At 38.0% G+C, this 21,361-nt stretch overlaps 1 protein-coding gene across 9 annotated transcripts in view; it reads left to right on the plus strand.

Moving 5' to 3' along the window:
* Positions 1 to 7,054: 7,054 nt before the first annotated feature.
* The window catches only part of ehbp1l1a (EH domain binding protein 1-like 1a), a 55,074-nt gene continuing 40,767 nt past the window's right edge, over positions 7,055 to 21,361 (plus strand). For 4 of the 9 annotated variants that reach the window (XM_084711887.1, XM_084711888.1, XM_084711889.1 and 1 more), the window contains exon 1: positions 7,055 to 7,395. In XM_084711887.1, coding sequence (XP_084568013.1) covers positions 7,292 to 7,395 — 104 coding nt within the window. In that variant the 5' untranslated portion in view covers positions 7,055 to 7,291. The remainder of the gene's footprint in view (positions 7,396 to 21,361) is intronic. The other 5 variants (XM_084711891.1, XM_084711892.1, XM_084711893.1 and 2 more) reach the window with 4 other exon arrangements.

Here is a 21,361-nt window from a genome sequence, read left to right on the forward strand (position 1 = left end):
GTATATGCACCAATTTCATACCAAGTGTGTATGCACCAATCTAAAATAAACCAGTAGAAGTAGACCTAATATGCACCGAGGTAATACCTCATGCCTATACACCAATCTAATACCACGTGCCTATGCACCGATTTATTACCATGTGGCTATGCACCAATCTAAAATAAACCAGTAGAAGTAGGTCTAATAGGCACTGATCTAATACCCTGCTACTTGCCAGCAGTGTCCTGTCCAACATTCTTTTCTCCCTGGATGGTGAAGTCATTTTCTATGGCATTCATTCACTGTGTGTCTTCGCTCATGTTTTACGAAGGGTTTAAACTGAACCAGACCATGTTACAATGATAGTAATCAGATTACACTCATACCTAACTCAGTACATCATTCATAATTTGCAAAGTCCAGGTATTGGAATCGGGAAGTAAAAAATGGTATTGGAACATCTCTAATTATCTCAATCCAGGCCTCCCAAGTCTGTGAAGTCATGTACAGAAATATCTACCATTCCACCATAGTAACACAACATTATAGCTATTATTTCTAACTTGACCACAGAACAAGAACAGCATTGCATAATAGATTTATTTGAAAGTTGGAAAATTTGTGTCCATGTACATGAATCTAACGATTAAATTCTGTGACTATTTCACAAACTGAGAGTGTGTTGAAATGTCATAATAAGTGGATGACCCTGACTGACTGCTGTTGGCCTTTCACATTAGTATATTAGTCAAAATATACACTCAATTACATTTCAATGACCCCCAACTCCAAAACAGGATGCTCGCCAACTGGTTGCTGGCCCCCAGACAGGAAGTGGATTGTTTAGGAATGACCTCACCTCCTAGTTACCACCATGACCCCCTCCCTATTGCCATGAACCCTTAACCGATGCAACAAAAAATAGAGATCAAGTTAAAAACAAAGCAGCTTTGTAGTCTATGAGCACTTTGCTTCTCTGGTATGTATGTAATTTAGGGTTATGTTATTGTCTATTAATAAGTACTTCCTATATGGAGGGAAAGCCCCTGTTTAATGTGATACAATCCACTCATTTCCTAATGAAGAGCTGTCAGTGAGCCGCAGGAACCAGGAAATGCAATGCCAAGAATAGTTTGTCAGATAAACAGAACCTCACCATGATGGAGCGCTGGCAAAACACCAACTTTAAAAAAACTGCTATTCCCACATGTGGAGACTCCCCTCCGCTCTTCCTTCTTTCTTGCTTTATTTTTTATCCACCCAAGTGCAGCTGTTTCCCAGCATGCCTGCAGAGAGAGCCACTGGCAGACAGGGAGGATGGAGGGACGCTGACAGGGAGGGTCAGTCCCATAACAGAATCACCAGGGAGGGACCAGCCCCGGAGCCGGATAAATCACTTTGCACTTGTGGACACTGAGACAGCCTGTAGTGGGATCAGGCCATGTGAGACTGCAAATATGTGGAGCTGATGTCTTTTATCAGCAATAAATCAGTGTTTTCCACCTCTGGTATCAATTCTATGATGCAGCCTGACTAATTATGCTATCACAGTAAATACCATTCACTCACTCAGCTTAACAGTTTATTGAAAAAGGCTGCACACAAAACTTCTCATATGAAAAATTATGTAAATTTAACAGAACTTAAGTTGAATAATTATTTTAAAGTCTTATTTATGTGTAGTAAAACCAACTGAACCTTCGCTAAGCTCTGACCTCCCTAGTTACTGTTGCTAAGTCGACCAAGCTTTCCATTCTTGCACTGCATTTACACAGTTTACGGTGATAGCGGTGGCAGATTTAACATCGAAATTGGGAGTAATTGTTGAAACATGAGGTCTGTGATTCTTTAGAGATGTAAACAAAAGCAGCTTCTCATTGGATTTTGGATTTTGTCGGCTAAAATAATGACTCAGAAGCAGATTTTATAAGTGTAGCTGGGTGATGTAAACTTAAGTGAGCTGAAAAGTCTCCAGCTGACGTTTTAATTTTTGCATATCACATTTTAAAACAAGAACCCTGTGAAAGTGTTTATGTAAAGTTTGATTTTGATTAAAAACTCAAAAATTTAGTCAAGTCAGTTGCCTTGAAATTCTGAGTTTTCTCAACTTTTTTTTTCACAGGAAAGTGTTCCAAGAGAGTTTTAACTCTCACATACTGCATGCAGGACGTCTGCTAATATGCTGCATCTGAACTCTAAATATAAACTTTGCACTCTCTCCCAAAATCCATCACCAGCATCTCATTAATTAAACCACCTGCACGTCCCGCAAATGCAAATCAGCGGTGTGTCGTTAATGAGTCACCTGCTCCTCTCTCCTCCAATCACCTGTGCATACCTGTATAAGGGTGTCTAACCCTTTCCTATTCTTCTCACTTCCCACAAACTGATACTGATCATTTGGTGCAGTTTTTGTTAGTCGATCTTAATCTGATTAGGGTGTATCAGTTTTTTTTTTAGTAGAATGAACCCAGAAACCAAAACTTGTAGACTCAGCATAAACAATTATTTCAGTCTCACAAGGGATGAATTTTCATACCATTTTGACAGACGTGAACATGTGTGTGAACTGAAAGGTACTATAGAAATAAGGTTTACTTACTCACATCTCTTTCACGGGACAAGTAAAATTATTTATTCATTTATTTTTTTTAAAAGTAATTATTCTCAATTTGAAGCTTCCAGACAAGTAAAATCATACCGCTTGACATTTGTATAGTGTAGTTCTATCTGGTTTTAAATACTGTATTTTTGTGATTTTGACTTTGACATCTATTGCATTGTGATTTGTTATTTTGTGCTGCACAAGTAAAATTTGACTTGACTTGTGTATTACCACTGTGGCTGTGAAAATGAACGATCATTGTACTGTGTGATAGTATCAGCATATGCAATAAGAATAGCAGGGCACTCAGACAGCTTCCTTATGCAGCTCCAAAACAAAAGCCATATGTCTGTGATTCATGATTAGCAAGACTAATGTAAACATCCCTCCCTCTAATGTATTGAAGGCTTGAAACCAGATAAGAACACATTCATCAACTGACTCAGTTCTCAAGACCATTTTAAAGAATACTGTGGTCAACTGTGTCAAACACTGAGGTTTGATTTAAAGATCCAGACTGCAGAGTCATCAGTGCTAATGCTCCCTGCAAACTAAAATATGATCTGTAGCAAACTTTTTTTTAAACTTTCTTTCCTACTAGGTGAGCTGAGAAAAGATTATGTGGATATGACCAGCACATCCATTAGGTTATAGATATTCATTACCAGATGGATGTGAATTAACCTCAATTTGCTAGTGTTACATGAATATACTGCAGCTGATTAAAAGTAACTGTAAAAGTAGAAATAGTCACAGATGCCAGTCACAAAGTACGTCACAGTCAAGAAAGAAGAAATCAAATCAAATCAAAAAGTCAAGACTAAAACTACTATAAGTACTGATCATCTGTCTAATGGCTTGATCTTGATATTTTTAGGCTATTCTGTGATGTACAATATATATCTTGATATGCATATGCCCACTTAAAGTAACAAACCATAAATTCTCAAATAGAGCTGGACTGCTGGTGATGATTAATCATCAGTAATGTGGATAAAATGACTAAGCAGAGAAAGGCAAATAATACAACAGTTAGAACAATATGGTAAGTTCAGAAAATGACATCATTTTACTGTAATACAGCCGTTAAAACAAGGAAAAGAAAACACATGTTGAATCACAATGTAACGATATGCAAACTCTAAGACAGATAGATGAAGAATCTACGATATCTAGTCCCATATCACAATATTGATATGATATTGATATATTAACTAGCCGTAACATAAGCTAACACAAGGTAATGTAAGGGAACGGAACGGAAGGATGGAGATGTACTTGTTTTTTAACAATGTCTTTGTGTTCTTGTAGCAAACATATGCAAGCCATTATGCATACAGTTGTGTATGCAAACACATAGTTAAAAAGCAAGTATCTCTCCAGTGTAACGTAACGTAACGTAACGTAACGTAACGTAACGTAACGTAACGTAACGTAACGTAACGTAACGTAACGTAAGGCTGGAGATGTGCTTGTTTTTTGACTATGTGTTTGCAGCAGCCTAGCATAATGTAATGTAACATAATGTAATGTAACATAACGTAATGTAGTATAATGTAACATAACATAAGATAACATAACACAACATAGCGTAGTATGATTTAATGTAACGTACACCCATGCCAGCTTTATTGCTATTTATACGTAATTTATGTAGTAATCACTATGGCGGATGACATATACATCCATTTTTCTGGGGACAGGCTGCAAATTAGTGGGACTTTTTAACATTAGGAAGTAACAGTCATGTAAAATATTTTTTTTACTAGGAACCAGTTAATGACCCTGTTACTTATCAGCTACAGTAATAAATAATTAAAATCAGAAAATATCCAGGCAGAAGCCTAATATCAGGAAGTAGACATCTTTGCATCAGAGGATTATCTAGTTTTGTAATTCTATGATACACTTTGTATATTTGGAAAACAAAATCATGACACTATGAAATCAATATATCAGTGTTTGATATGAAATCTTTAACTTTCATCATCCAGGTTGTGAACAGGGTGTTTATCTATGTGTATGTGTGTGTGTGTGTTTTCTCGGAGGCTACATTATATTCCCAGCTGCTCCATGTGTCAGTGACAGATTATAAATAGACTCAGGGCTAAACTGGAAAAGTCCCTCCAGCTGAGGGGGACTCATGACACGGGGAAACTTTCCCAAACAGCCTTGCAGGTAATTTCTGTTTTCTACTCAGTCTATGATAATATCCACAAACACTGCAGCTTCATGGGAACTCACTAATCACTGTTTGGCTCATCTGAGGACTGTTTGCGTCAGTTCCCTTTGTGTTAGACAAGTCATCTGCAACAGTTTGATTCAGGCAGAGAGAGACTGTTTGCATCTGTTAGTCATTAATATATAAAAGCAGATGTCATCTGTATACCTGGTAACCATGCTTTAATTAAAAATCTAGGCACATACGCACGATATCAGCTAGGTAACATTATTAAATATTTTGGTGTTTTTTCCCCAATGACATTAAACTGTGATTTATGTTGTATTCTTTTTATATCTGTTGCAGAATTAATGTCAATATTTTTACATTTTGATGACTTTAGCTGAAGCATCACATACTGACATAATCCCATCCTTATAATTAGATTATCCTGCTGAATATGAAGTCATTGTAGGTGTGACTTGAAAAGCACAGGGTATTGCCTAATACCCATCTAGCTGTGTCAAGCTAGCCACCATTAACTCTAGTCAAACAGGAAGTACTGACCTTTATGTAAAAAAAAACACCAGTTTTAAATAAGATCAGTATTTTAGTGAGCTAATGATAACTAATAATAAATGTACTCTAACTCATAGAGTACAAATCTCTGCCAGGCAACAGATGGTGAAGCACCTACTGCAATGCCACCACAAATGGCAGATGCAACCAACAGAGATTTGCAAAGTTCTGAATAAAGTGTTTTTGTACAGTTTAGTCTCAGTTTTCCTTGAAGATGCATAGAATAGTGTAATGTGTCCTGGGTTCACCTAACTGTATAAACTTAATGAGGAAACAATAAACAGGATAATAAGTCCACACTTCCCCATTATTTATTTAGAACATTTTGTTCTAAATTCAAAATATTTTGTTATTTATTTACAACATTTTGTCCTTTACTTAGGACATTTTGGTATCCATTTAGAATAATTTTTCAATAAATTTAGAACATTTTGGTATTCATTCATAATACTTTATCTATTTTAATTTTTCTGCCCTTTATTTAGAATATTTTGTTATCTAGAATATTTTGTTATTTATTTTGAACATTACAAGCAACCAGGCAGCTTTACAACAATATAATAGATATAGAAATCTACATTAAAAAAAAAAAAAAGAAACTCACAAAAGCTGAAATTCTAAATAATTTGCAATTGATGTTGTCTATTCATAGGTTGAAGCTTGCATGTCCCAGTGGACACTACAATAAAATTGCTACTATGAGCGCTAACATCATCACACATAAATACAGCTGAGCTCACTGAATCCACAAGAGTCAGAACCAATTTATATAATTCCAATACTGCTGAGGGAACCCAGTATGTACAGAAATATTCAATTAGAATTATAAGTGAAAATCACACATTGGCTGAATGGTAACAATTTTGAGAGATATTTATACAATGGAAAAAATTACATATATGCTAAAATTACAGAGGAACGTTTTTATAGACAGATGGACATCATAAATAGAAGTAATGGGGAAACATTAGGATTGATAATGAATGTGTGCATGTCTATGTAAGGTTAATTTATGTGTAACTCATGTTTAATTTTATTTTGATAATTTTATTATTTGCATTGGTTCTTTTCAGTGTTGTTGTTTTTATATATTCATATATTTAATTGAATTGTTTGGATAAGACCATTTGAATACTGTAACCTCATTTGAAGGAACATGTTAACATATGTGAAAATAATTTTATTGTAAAAGGGGATCTGAGAAATAACAAAATAAAGTACATTTAAAAAATTGAATGTAAAAAAAACACAATTATACTGCATGGAAAAAACTGCATTCTTTAGCATAAAGTAGGCATTTCTGCAAAGACTCTTGGGTACCCATTTTCATTCAGATATCTTGAGGTGAGAGTTCAAATGGTCAGTGTGATCTGACATTTTAACCATCAACAAAAAAAATTATGAAAAGAAATTACAGATGGAATATTACTCCATCATTAAATAATTCTGATTAGTATTATTATTTTTAAACAAATTATCTGTACAGTTAGTTATTAATGAATGAAATGCTTTATTACTATTTCCATGACACCTGTGGTCCACCATAGATAGACTCCCCTCTGCAGTGGGGACTTTGAGTGCCCCTCCTGGTCAGTCAAAATCCCCTAACGTGCCGCACTGGTCAGTTGAAATGCCTCTAGTGTGACTTGCTAACACAAATCCTGGGTTTTATTTTGAAAGTCACACTCCTTCGTGTTCCGGTTCCTGTGGTTTAACTTGACGCTGGCTCTAACTTGAGGCGTGTGTTTGTTTTTTAGCCCGTCCTGTCTGTCTGCGGAGAGTGGATGCCGGTGAGGAGTGGGTCACTCAAACACCGCCGGCCGGAGAGGAGCTGTCCGCGACACAGGTGGAGTTTCTCCGGCGAAGTCCCAGCGGAGGGACACGGCAGCGGAGTGACACAGTTCCTCCTTCGTATTAATGTCGCTTTATCGCGTGTTTGAGAGAATTATCTGACAAGCCCGACCATGACTTCGGTGTGGAAGAGGCTTCAGCGGGTTGGAAAAAGAGCCTCCAAGTTCCAGTTCGCGGCTTCTTTCCAAGAGCTGGTGATAGAATGTACAAAAAAATGGTAAGTACATGTTATAACGAGCTAATGTAGTGAATGTGTGCTGCGTTTACTTTAATGTGTTCTCTCCGTGTGTTAAAGGGGCTGACATCCTTATCGCGTATTGGACGAGAAAGTGATGCCAAACTCCATTTAAAAATATGAACATTTTTCTTTTCGGCGAAATTATGTACGCCATAGAACAAAATGGCTCGCTCAGCTTACATCCATTACCACAACCAATAATTCTGTCTATAAACTGTAACTTAGTATAGGTTCGCGTGTTATTCCATCATTATTATCATGTTATGATACTCAGAGGGGCGGAGGCGAGCAGCCAAACAGTTTATAAAAGTTGCTACTTTAGACATGAAATTCTGTTTGGGCAACATTTTAGCCCATTTCTCCGGCGTTTACTGACTTGTCTTGGTTGCTAATATCCAAATAATTTAGTCAAGTGAGGTTTTTTTATTAAATTGCATTGGCACTCCTTCACAGAGCACGTCCCATTACTTCCTGCTCTGATGTTTCATTTTGATAATACAGTACAGTATGTCGTTGTTACCATGTGGTTATAACAGTTAGCATCCTGTTCACAGGGCAGCCCAGAGTCATGCTAAAAACAGGAGTGATAATCTCTTAAAGAACAGTTAGTATCAGGGACGCAGGTGGAGAAAGGATGTAGCTGTCCACAACATCAGCACCACCGGGGCTGTGAAGTCATAAATTCACATCCCGTCTTCAGTGCCTCCACACCCACAGTGACATTTCTGACTAGTCACCATGGTCAGAAGAACTTGCTATGATCCCCTGGGACAAAACCTTTTTTTTTTTTGGCCCATATTGTTCCACCCAGCACTGCAATGCCCAGACTACTGTCTTGCCCCAGTTTTTGTCCGTTTTTCTTATATTATTTCTTTCATTTTTCGTAGCACAAACAAAAGCAACGCACAAGAAAACAAAATGTCCAGATCCTGCCTTTTTGTGACACTTCAATTCCAGTCTATACAGCTGCCTTCATAACAACATCCAGTGAAAATCTATTTTTTAACCTTGTTAACATGTTCATGTGGTGACATATCAAGAGCGAAATAAGCAGCAAACTCCATGTGTGAACATGTCTTGCTTTGAAACTGCAGTGAGCCAGGGCAGTCTCAAAAAAAAGTTTGGGTTTATGACATCATGAACCTAAAGAACCAATCCTGTTAATTGAGGTGGAGGTGCAATATGTACCATTAGCTGTGTTGCCCCGCCCTCAGGAGAAGCCTAATTACTGTGATTAGCTCGCAAAAGCTGGGTGCAGCTAGTTAGGGATGGGGTGGGAGTGTGGAGAGGGCAGGGGCTATTTGTATATTCATGATTCCTTGCATATTAAATGAAGGCAAGGTGTAGAGTGATATGTAGGGCATTTTAACAAGGTATTTGAATTTATTTTGAAAAAAAAACATGTCAGACACAATTTATTACTTACTGCAGAGCATTTGAATTGTTTAAAACATGAGTTGAGGTGGACTTTAAAGGTAGATTTAAAGTGCAAAACATTTAAACTTTCTAGTGTTTTCAAGTGGTATTGTTTGTGCTGCTGTCGCAAAGACAACACCTGTACACAACACCAGATCGCCGTCTCTTTCCTCAGATGCAAATCATGGAGAAACAAGAGGTAGTAAAAAAGCATGTTCACAGATGAGGAACATTAAAGCTGTTGTAATGATGTGCAGTGCATAGTAACTTAGTTTGAGTAATGTTAGCCCATTGCTGATAGCTTATTGAACAAGAAGCAACAGCAGGGTTGGCATCATGATGCACTGAGGAGTAACATTAGAAGAAACTAGAGATCATTTTGTGACAGGATCACACCAGCCTTGACTGTCTGATCCTTGATTACTCTGTAGCCATTACTGCTTTATTACATGAGTACTCAGTACTCATGGGTCAGACTTGGATACTCAATAGCTTTAAGGCATTGACTGAAATCCAAGTAGCATCAAAACTTCTGCAGTCAAATGATACATACCCAGATCTAGAAAAACATGATTTTAATTGTATGCTCTTGCTCACAGCCAGCCACTGCAAGCATTCTTCACAAAGAAGAACTTAAAAAAAAAAGAGTATCAAATGAAGTACCCCACTGGTGTCAATATCACTTTAAGGGCACTGGTATTGTATTTTTTAAAACAATACTCAGCCCTAGTTGGACCACACCCATCTGCCAACTTGACCATTTTCATCTCATTGACACACCTGTAGAGTTGTGTGATTGCATCTTGATTGGTTGTGAGGCTATTGTATCGACAAAATCTGTCCACAGACAGGACAGATAGATAGACAGACAGACAGACAGACAGACAGACAGACAGACAGGCACCTGGTACTCAAGTACTCAAAACTGTCTCTGGTAGTTCCCGCAGTACAGTACAGTAGGTGTTTCTAGGACCAAATTTTTCCATGATGACACACACACACACACACACACACACACACACACACACACACACACACACACACACACACAAAAACAGACAGACTCACAAGTTGAAAACAATATCAGCCACACAGTAAACATTAGGAGAGAAAGCATGAATTTGTTCATTAATTTAGTCCTATTCATTAGCCTGGGAAAAATCCTGCAGACAGTGAAAGCACAGTTCATAGAGAACCAATCTAATCTAAACACAGATGGTGTCATTATTTTATAGCTATTACACTGTGCAATCCTTATTTACTTAATGATGATGAAGTTGGTAAGTTAAAGCAGTGTCTATTTCTTTAATTGCAAAATAGATGTAATGAGCAGCTTGAAAAATAATAGCTAATGATAAAGCTTGTTAGAGTGAGTTATGTTTGCTTTTAAGCTTGATGTCTTTTTTACTTTCATTTTTATGCCAGAGACATTATTTTTTGGGTCCTCACTGTGAACTTGATATGTCTGGGATACCTGGATGCAATACCTTTAGATTTGGTACAAACATCCATTTGGACTCAAGGATGAACTGATCAGATTTTGCTAGTCAAAGGTCAAAGGTCACTGTGAAACTCATGACCGTACCATTTTTGTGAACGCAATATCTCAAGAACACCTGGAGGGAATTTATTCAAACTTGGTACAAGCATTCACTTGGACTTAAAGTTGTAGTGGGCAATTTTGGACACACACAATGTAAAAACCAACCACCTCCAACCCCCCATATTACTCAATTAAGCCCCTCCCACAAGCCAACACATCAAACCTAGAAATGCATAGAACCTGGATGACCCTTGTTTTTATAGAATACCTGTGACTGGCATTTTATGTGTTAGCTAACCCTGATCAGTTGTTTGATTCAGACCAGATACAGTGTTTTGAAAAACTTAATACTAAGGATGTTCCTGGCGACTAATTTCCCTATCACACATTGCTCCAGTTGAGTGGCTATATGCCATTTTATTCTGTCACAGCGTACATTCAACCTTATTTCCATTTTCTCTATCAAAACACTGCCAAACTGCACTGATTTTAAGAGCTGTCATCTGTTTGATGAAGGGGCTCCTGTCTGATGGGGTCGCAGCCCCAGCCAGTGGTGTGTGGCTGCACAACATCTTAGAGGCAACAGTTGACTGACATTGTACATGAGTAAAATAATGATAAATAATTTAACCGACTAGTATTTCTGGTGCCAAATAGCGAGGGTCGTGAGGTTTAGTCATGTAGTCAACTAATTGCGCACATCCTTACTTAATACAAGGGCAGGTACTCACAAACACTCATTTTTTTCAAAGGAACTCTTCAGTTGAATATTGTTAGTGACCAAAATTGTTATGAAATAATTGGGGCTGTTGCTGTGATGGAATTTCCCCTGCAGTTATTTAGGATGGCTCATCAGTCCTCTGTACTCCTCTGTGAAAGTAATCAGTCAGTGAAGGCAGCATGTTTCTCTCTGGAAATTATTCACTGGAATCAACATGTCAGTATAGAGATAACTTCAATTTCTTCCATAAACATACTTTTAATAAATTGTTGGCAACCCTGGACTAGGCTCATGATCACATTAACTCTTGACTGTTGGACCATTACACTAACCATGAGCTACAGTACACAAACCAAGCTTTGACTTTCTCCAGCTGTCCATCATGTTGTTCTAGTGGTTTCGTCCAGTTCATTCAAGCACAGAACTCCCGTGGCTGTTCTAGGGATGGAGTCTGTGTCAACGAAAATAGCAGAGCAAGTTGTACATATGATTTAAGTCAACAAGAAGAAGCCATTCATTGGCAACTTTTGGTACTAGCCCAGTTTTCACTACATTTAGCTTGGTGCCATGAAAGTATTGTTTCCGTTCCTGGCCCTGGTCTGAAGAATGTGTTTTCAATCTGATAAAATGGTCATTATTCGTCTGGCTTTCAGTCTTCATGGGGAACACTGAATATATTATGTTACTTTGTCATTTTCAGTATGGTCACAGTCTGATTACACAGCAGGATTCTGATGGTAAACTTTACAGTTTGTAGAAAAATATCCCCACCCCGATGTGGAGTGGATCATAATCACTGATAACAATCAGACTCTGTTAGTGTTTGAGCTGTTGGTCTGACTGCTTCAGTCTTGGCACTGTAGGAGTTCCTTTAATTCCATTATCATTACTCACGGTGGAGTCAGCGTGTGTTCCCAGTCCTCCAGCCCTGGCTTGTGTAGTGGCCTGCCTTCCTGTCACTGTGTTCTGTAGCCTGCTGTTCAACACGTATCGTACACACACAACCAGTATCAACATGTCTCTGACATAGAGGGCATTTAGCCACACAGTGAGAGGATTGATACACTTAACTCATTTTCCACTACACTTATGCACTCCACTCAGGCTCACAACATCATGTGATATTACACAGCAAAGTAGAGCAGACTGTAAATGTAAGACTGTAATATGTAATGTAATATGTTTATGATGTGGAAATAGTGTATTTCTTTAGGGGTTGAATGGATCAAGGGTAGATGAAATGTTAGCTATAACCAAATTGAAAACACTTTTCATAGATTGTGAAACATGAAATAAAAAATATGAGTTTAAGCCAAAATTAGTCATAGACAATGAAACAATTATATTAATTGATGCATTTACTCAGTCAAAATTATGATACAATACGATTACTTTGACTTTAAATATTAAGTCACAGTTTTGACTCACTACTATATCATAATTTAAATCTAATAAGTTAAAATTACTTAAACTTAAAGTTTGATTTAGGGAGTCAAAACTGATGTACTATCATGATTTTGACTTAAAAAGACAAAAATTTGATTCAGTAGCGAATAATAATTACTTAGTCAAATATAACATCTCTTCATTTTTACTCAGAAAGTACTAATTTGGACTTGCTACTAGAGCCTGACCAGTAAATTGTCTAGAGTGTCTATTTGCCCCTGAGTGAGGGCATACGCACTGGGCAAGAGGGGCTGTCATCTGACATTGCTGCAGCCCTGACTAGTGGTGGACGGCTGTATAACACCTTAGAGGCAACAGTTAACTGGCATTGTAGGTGAATAAAATATTAATAAACAGTTTAACCGACTAGTATTTCTGGTGCCGAATAGCGTTGGTGGCAACTGGTTGTCAAGGTAATTGTGCACATCCCTAGTATACAATTGGGTGTAAATAGCCCTATTAGCTATTCTACCCAGGGTGCAAATAGCATTAGCTGAGTATTTCTTTGTTGCATTAAAAAAACATTACAAATTTGGACCAATAAATTGTCTGGAGTGACTGTTAAAACTTCGGTGAGAATCCCAAGTCAGCTATTCAGCTATTTACACCCTGTCCACTTGTTGAGCTATAAAGAGCAACAAAATCTCTGAGGTAGACTCTCCACACCTGACTATTTGTGCATATAGCATTGTTCGCTACACACACCTGGTTACTTGTCTGTGTGATGCCAGACCATATATATAATCAGGGGTAAATAGTCCCAGTGGTTATTTCACCCTGGGTGCAAATAACATTAACAGAGTATTTCTTGATTGCAATAAAAAAAAGAAGGAAACCTTATCAAAAATGTTTATTGATGTTTATGGGTTGTGTAAAGAAAACTAATATCGGCTGAAACATCACCTTCAAATATTGATATTGGAATGAATCTCAAAAAACCTGAATATGTCCAGCTGGAGTTACTTCCTCATAACTTTTCATAATTTTGACTAATTTTGAATATTTACAGTTGTTTCAGACCCAGAGTACTTCTTAAATTTCTTCTACGGTGTTAACCAGAGGTGCTTCTCATGAGGCTGCGTCTGTACATGTTCACACTTTTTATAACATCACGTGATGCTCTGAAAGCACACAACACACAGCAGTGAGCTCCAGCCTGAACCAGATATCATGTGTGTTATTTCATTAGTGTGCGTAAATGGTTAGCTGGATGGTTGACATACATTTTAATCTGTGATGAGAAATAATCGTATAAATGTTGGTGGAAAATTGTGTGGAAAAACCTGTTTAGACCACTGATAATCAAATTCACTGCACTAGTAACAATTATAAGGTTGTTAGGACACTTTCAGACTGACCTCGAAGGATTCGTTCAGCATTTACGTTTATTTGCTTTCTCGATTTTGGAGATCAAGAGCTGGAGTCAGGATGTGGTTAGCCTAGCTTAGCTTAAGACTAAAAGCAGGTGGGAACAGTTAGCTTGGTTCTTTCTAAAGTTCAAAAATATACCTGACAACACTAACACACTCTAATGCATTCATTTCATCCTCCTTTTGTAATTTTGAGAAAGACAGGAATTTCTGTCATGTGTAATATCTCTGTAATATCTTCATCTTCTCCTGAAAAGAACTACAGCACTGTCACCTAGTAGCAACACCTCGAAAGCTTAATTAACATGTTGCACTCATTCATTATATCTGGATAGGAATGTGAACTTCTTCATCTTTCATTAAATAATAAAATGTGTTGTAGGGAGACATAGTGTTTAAAGTAGTGCCCGATCAATATCAAGTTTTTTGGGTCTATGCCAGTATCAATATTAGTGAGTAGTAAGGTTGGACCCATATTCAATTGAATACAGTACGAAGACAAGATATTTAATGTTTCAACTGATTAATTTCATTGTTTTTTTGGAAATATACACTCATTTTGAGTTTGATGCCTGCAAAACATTAAAAAAAAAAAAGCTGGGACAGGAGGAGGAGGAGTTTGTGAACTGAGGACACTAATTGTTGAAGATCTGAAAGTGAAATTCTTTCTCATTCTTGCTTGATATGAGACTTGAGGTGCTCAACAGTCCGGGGTCTCTGTTGTCGTATTTTGTGCTTCATAATGCACCACACATTTTCAAAAGGAGACAAGTCTGGACTGCAGGCAGGTCAGTCTAGTACCTGAACTCTTTTACAATGAAGACACACTGCTGGAACACGTGCACAATGTGTCTTGGCATTGTCTTGCTGAAATAAGCAGGGACGTCTCTGAAAAAGACGTTGTCTGGATGACAGCATATGTTGCTGTAAAACCTGTATGTACCTTTCAGCATTAATGAGGCCTTCACAGATATGATTGTTACCCATGATGCCATGGGCGCTAACACACCCCCATACCATCACAGCTGCTGTTAGCACTGGCAACAATCTGGATGGTCCTTTTCCTCTTTAGCCTGGAGGACACGACGTCCATGATTTGTGAAGACAATCTGAAATGTGGACTCGTCAGACCACAGCTCACTTTTCCACTTTGTGTCAGTCCATCTCAGATGAGCTCAGGTCCAGAGAAGTCTGCAGTGTTTCTGGATGTTGTTGATATATGTCTTTCTCTTTGCATGGTAGAGTCTTAACTTACATTTGTAGATGCAGAGACAAACTGTGTTTACTGACAACAGTTTTCCAAAGTGTTCCTGAGCCCATGTCATATCCTTTATACAATGATGTGAGTTTTTAATGCAGTTTTTAATGCAGTGCTGCCTGAGGGGTCAAAGGTCACAGACACTCAATGTTGGTTTTCAGCCTTGCCCCTTACGTGCAGAGATTTCTCTGGATTCTCTGAATATTTTATTGATATTATGGATTATAAATTCAAATTCAAATTCAAAGAGGCTTTATTGGCATGGCCATAGCAAAGTACAGTATTTCCAAAGCACCTTCAAGATATAAAATACTTAAATTAAACACAGGCAATAAGCGATAAAACATGATATTACAGCAACATTAAAGTGCAAGATAAAGTGTTAACAAAATGTTATGCAGTTTCTTGGCTAGCTTGTTAGCAAACAATGTAACATTTTGCAGGAAAAATGAAAATGAAAACGGACACCGAACATACAACATCTCTGAAAAGGCATAGGCACACAAAAAAGATAATTGTTTTCTTTTTTTGGATTAACAACGTACAAGCAGTACAGTGCTGGTACAGGAAAAAGTCTGTGAACACTGTCTGGTTTTGCTGCAGGCCAAATTTCTGGCAGGACAATAAAGACGAACTGAACTGAGGTCATGTATCAGCGAAGATTTTTTTCATAGCGTCATTACTTTCAATACTGTGATTAATGGATATTGTATTGTTTTAAACACATGATATTGAAAAAGTATCAAAACATCAATACTTTTGATGACCGTAACTGCTACATTCGAGCAGCACTGCTTGTTAACACACTGATATTGATATGCAAAGTTCAGGTACTGGAAGCAACATTGTTTTTTCCAGGATGACGATGTCAAAACCTGCTCTACTCTCGCTGTGATTGGCTTGGGTTGGTTAGGCTTAGACATAAGGAATGTGATTATTTAGGGTTAGGGTAAGATTATCAGGGCTGGCCAATCAGAGGCGGGGCGGGAGTGTGTGAGTGAGTGTGTCCACAGCCACACTGTCTTGAAAAGAAGGCTGATCATGCAAAGTAAGGCTTAGTTCACACGGCAGTGAAATGCGACCCAAATCCGATCTTTTTGCCTACATGCGACCCAGGTCTGATTTTTTCATGATCGTGTGAACAGCTCAAGTCACATGAAATCTGATTTTTTAAAATTCAACCTGGGTCGCTTTTAGAGGTGGTACTATATCAGATACATGTCTGATATTTTGCAACGCGCCTGCCGTCTGAACAGTCATGTCGCGTTTAACGCGACTTTTATGTCACTCTAGAAAGACTGACAAGTCGTCACAGTTGTGCGCCGTTGTTGCCAAGAAAATGGATATTTACAGTTTTTTAAATCATATAAATAGCTGATGTTCTTCTTTTCCATTCCCTTCAGAAATAATTACGCTAAAATGTTAAGAGTTTTCCCGATTCGTTTGGCTGCGATAGTAGATTTCGCACAGAGTTACGTAAGGGGGTGCATTTCTTGGCACAACACTGTAAACAGTGCGCTGCGTGTGACGTCTTGACATCTTTGTTATTGTTCCTCTGCGCATGCAGATCTGTTTGGGCCATAGACTGTTCACAGGGGAATCAATATAGGTCAAATATAGGTCACATTTAAAAAGTAATGTGAACTGCCAAACAAAAAAATCGGATCTGTGTAAAAAATCGGAATTGATCATTAAGACCTGCCGTGTGAACTAAGCCTAATTGGCAACACTTATGTGATTGTGTTGGGGCTTTAAAGCAATATGGTATAGTAGTGTAGTATGGTTGTGGTTTCTCCAGTCTATGACAAGAATGTGTAAAATGTGGATGAGCTAGACGGACTGTCTTCCTTAACTGATTATAAACACCTCCTACACTGATGTATCAGAGAGTGCATATAAACTGTTTAGAAGTTTTATGATCAACAGCTTCCAGCGTTCCCTCATGTGGTGAAGCTCAAACACGTCCTCCTTCAGCCTGATGAAAATAAACACCTTGGTTACACCCCGGATCACTAATCAACAGACCGCGGGAGCTAAAACGCCGTGGTACATTTGTAGGTCAGCGTGTTGCAACAGCACAGGATCATGAGGCCTGTGACAAATAGAGCAGCAGGTGTAGGATTGCTATTAAGCCTCTGTGAAGTTCAGCACGGCAGACGTCTATTTCTGTTCTCTCTCTTTCACTCTCACAACCATTCTCACCCATACACACTTTAGTTAAAGCGTCGTGCAACATGAGAGGGAGGCCCAGGCACACTGTCCCCACTACAGTTCAACCTGTAGGCTCCTTAAAGGCCAATTCTGACAGGAACATTTGCACCAGGGTTTGATTTATTCGTGCTATACCTTATTTTTTTTTTTCCATTCATTTGTTTCATTTATTATGTATTTTTGTGGTTTGTCCAGTATTTCTGTCTGTTATGATGAAACTATACTCATCAACATAACCATGAAGATTTGGCAACATCACTATTACAAAGACAGACGGGGCAGGAAATGTGAAAAGTCAGATAATCAGACATGTTAGAAACAAACCAACAGTTTATCCACATCATATTAACCACTTTATTTGAAAGTGAAACTGAAAGTGAACTAATAATCCCTCATTGCACAGCACTTTGAGGTTTAAGCAGTCTGTCTCTAATCTGTGATGGGTGTGAATTAGGGCTGCACAGTTTGGTAAAGTATATTTATAATAATTAAATATTAAATATTTTGACTGGAATTGGAAATGATCAGTTTTGCATTACAATTTTTATATTAACCAAAAAAAATATTATATTTATTGTGGTCTGTATGTCATGTCATCTCTGCAGAACCACAGTACCTCATTATAATGTTGTTTCTTCACACATTTTTCAAAAACATGTGATTTGGGTATTGCACTTGGCCATATTGCGATTTTATTGTGATTGCAATTAATTGTGCAGCCCTAATGTGAATGGATAATTGGGATAAAGGCTGGAGTAAGACAAACTGGTTAGTATGTCATCTTGTCTGATCTTGTCAGAAGGCTGAAGTGGTTATAGCTGTTCTTTGCGGCAATGAAGGCTGGGTGAAAAGTCTGCGGCTATAAGTCAAGTTACCATCTTAACGAAGCATACACAGAGTTCATACAGTTGCTGGAAATGCTTGAAAACACTACAGTTTTAATGTATTTTCAAGATTTGAAAGTGCTCTGATTTTGGATAAAGAGCTTGAGTCAAATCACATTTGTGTTGGTTTCATATTAAATCCCTACCTGACTGAATAGTTTACTTTTGAAAACAAAGAACTAGAAGAAGTTGGGGATTGGATGTAGAGATGATAATAATGTTGAATTTGATTAATCAAGTCAAATTTTATCAATCTGTTATAAAAATAATGATCTGAAATATTGAAGAGGTTATTTTTATGAATGCACTCTGCATCTTATTAGATATTCAGGTATATGTGTTTAATATAGAGGCCTTTTTTAAAAAATCTTTTTATGTTTCATATGTTATGTTGTTCTGTTAGAGAATATGTAATATGTTTCTGTAGAAATAAAGCTTTGATTGAAGAGGAAAAAAATGCATTTGTTATTGTTTGGTATAAGCAAAGTTTTTTAGGTTTTATTAACAGCAATTAATTGATAACATGATTGTTAATATTACCAATGATCAATTAAGGAAAGTACTAACAATTTGAAACCTTATTACCTTATGAAACCTTATGAAACCGCATCTTGCGGTGATCTGGCAGGCTGCAAACACCCCCACCCTCTTTCAAAGGTGCAGGAGAACCTCTGCAACCTCTGTGAAAAGACACTCATTTGCACACACTGTGAGCTGAAGTCATTTGAACACTAAAAGAGAAGTGAAAAACTGAAAAAGGAGGATGAGAGAGAAGTTCAAACCCTCCCTATTTTCTCACATCAGCACCCCTGGGTGGACTGCATAAAGTGGGTGTGATTTTAGGATTGTACTGTTGCTTTTTGTTTTCTTTTGAAAATAATTTCAGCTAACCTGGGGGGGTTTGTTTACATGTAAACATGATCATCTCGTTTCTTGTCCTGTCTGTACCCTGTGTCATTCTGGGATGTCCCAGAAAAAAAGCTGTGGCTGTGAGAGAAACATGGTGAACGCTTTGGGTGCCATGACAGTCGATTTAGAGCTTTGGCAACTTAAGACAGACGGTATCAAAATTCTGACTGTCACAAGTTAAGGATCAAATTCTCAAAGTGAGTCCCATGGACATAGATAGATACCACTTTGACCTGTGGTATAGAATATACAGGCTCAGTCAAAAGTTTGGTTGGACACATCTTACCAGCCATTTTCTTTTTTCTTGTGCAAGAGTCTTCTCCTCCACACCTGTCAACCTACAAGCATGCAAAAGTTTTTTGCTCTTTTACTTTGATCACAGCTTTGTACACTGTTCGTATAATTTGAACCGTTCCTTCCTTTACAAAAATAAAGAAAAAAGGTTGATTGAGAAGTGTGTCCAAACTTTGACTGGTTTATTGCATAACAATAGTCAGTGTGATCTTATCATCACTGACAGAAATGATGACAAAAGCTATGAAAATAAGACCCAAGCTATAAATTAAAGGGATTAAAACTGTTGACCAAACAAAAAGATTCAGCTCACTAGATTTTTTCCTCCAAAGTTAACTTTTTCTCATTGTCTTCCTTCCATATGGAGTTTGTTAAGTTGTCATCACCTCATGTCCACTGACATAATCCTTCCATGACAGTGTAGTAAATTCCATCTGTGAGATGTAGCTCAAAGAGCTGCAAAAAGCCCCTAAGTAGACTTTATTTTGCTTACTACTGCTCAAATGTCAAGAATGAACTTTGACAGTCACCTCTGATAGAGGCATCCAGATATGAGTCCAGATGAGGAGTCCAACCAACAAGTCACAAAATAAAGATTTTCTATGTTCATGGTTAAAATACAAGTAGTGACCATGTAAATTTGCCCTAAACAGTGCCTGGCTGCACAGCACATAAACAGCAGTAGGTTTGGTGCAAAAGACTGGCAAATTGCAACTAGTTCACTGTATACTCTGGTCATATATTTGGACCATCTTCCATTCTCTTCTGATGAAGCCCAAACAATGCAATTTGAGCATGTGTTTCCTTCTGTCATTCAGGCAATAGAAGGGTTTGACATTAGCCCGTGGCCACAAAAAACGTCTCTGTGGCCACCAAGTTTTATCCCCCTACTGCGAGCTTTCACCAGCACAACTTTAGAGTTCCACACCTGTGAAGCAGATGAATCTGTAAGATCACGCAAGAATCAATCTTGCCAGGCTTCAAGTTACCTGTTTGTGTCCATGCAAAGAGTGGTACAACCAATTAGTGTCCTAGGAGGGACTACTGGCAGCTATGGGCGTGATTTAGGTGTGATGACAGAGAAAAGATGTAGTCTATGGAAGCGACTCATCGCAAACAAACAATGCTCTTGAAGAGGTTAGTGTAGATACTGTGATAGCATCAGTTATATCAGAACTGGAGAATATTTCTTCATTGAGAGAGCAGAGAACAACACTGAAGGTTTTTCTCCATGGAAAAGATGTTTTCGCTCTTCTCCCGACTGGCTTTGGCGAGAGTTTGATCTGATCGGCTGAAGTTAGCCTGTGTTAAATGCATTAGACAGATAGTATGTCCATTCATGTGCCAAGGGTTTTTTGAAAGTGCTTGCCCTTTTCCAAACAGTTTCTAAGGAATATTTCCCAGATGGTTCTGTGTAACAAACCACCTGGCAGTTCAGGTTATCTTTTAGTTCAACATTCTACAAAAACAGTGAACAGTACTTGTCACAGGCTAGCAACAGATAGGCCAGGGCTACTGAAGTGTGTAACAAAAATGTAGGAGTGAATGGAGCAGGTCTTTGAGTCAATAGAATCTAAGGACGTAACATACTGCCGTGTCTGCTGACAGTTCCCTCAACTAGCTGAGAAGTCCAGCTCACAGCAGATCACAATTCATGGAAAAGCGGACGACACAAGTGCCACAGTTAAGGAAGGCTGTGCTAAGTTGCATTAAATTACCTTTTGTGATTTGTTTTTGCATATGTTAACATTTGGGCCACCAAAAATGTACTTTGGCTACCAAATTTAGGGGCTTGGTGTCCTGTGGGGCCAGTGATACTGATGCACTGCTGTTTGAAAATGGAGTTCAAGTGTGTTTTACCAGACCACAAATCCCAGTGTCGCTCTCATACAC

This window comes from Lutjanus erythropterus, chromosome 23 (assembly GCF_056507025.1).
Source record: "Lutjanus erythropterus isolate fLutEry1 chromosome 23, fLutEry1.hap2, whole genome shotgun sequence".
Lineage (NCBI taxonomy): Eukaryota > Metazoa > Chordata > Actinopteri > Lutjaniformes > Lutjanidae > Lutjanus > Lutjanus erythropterus.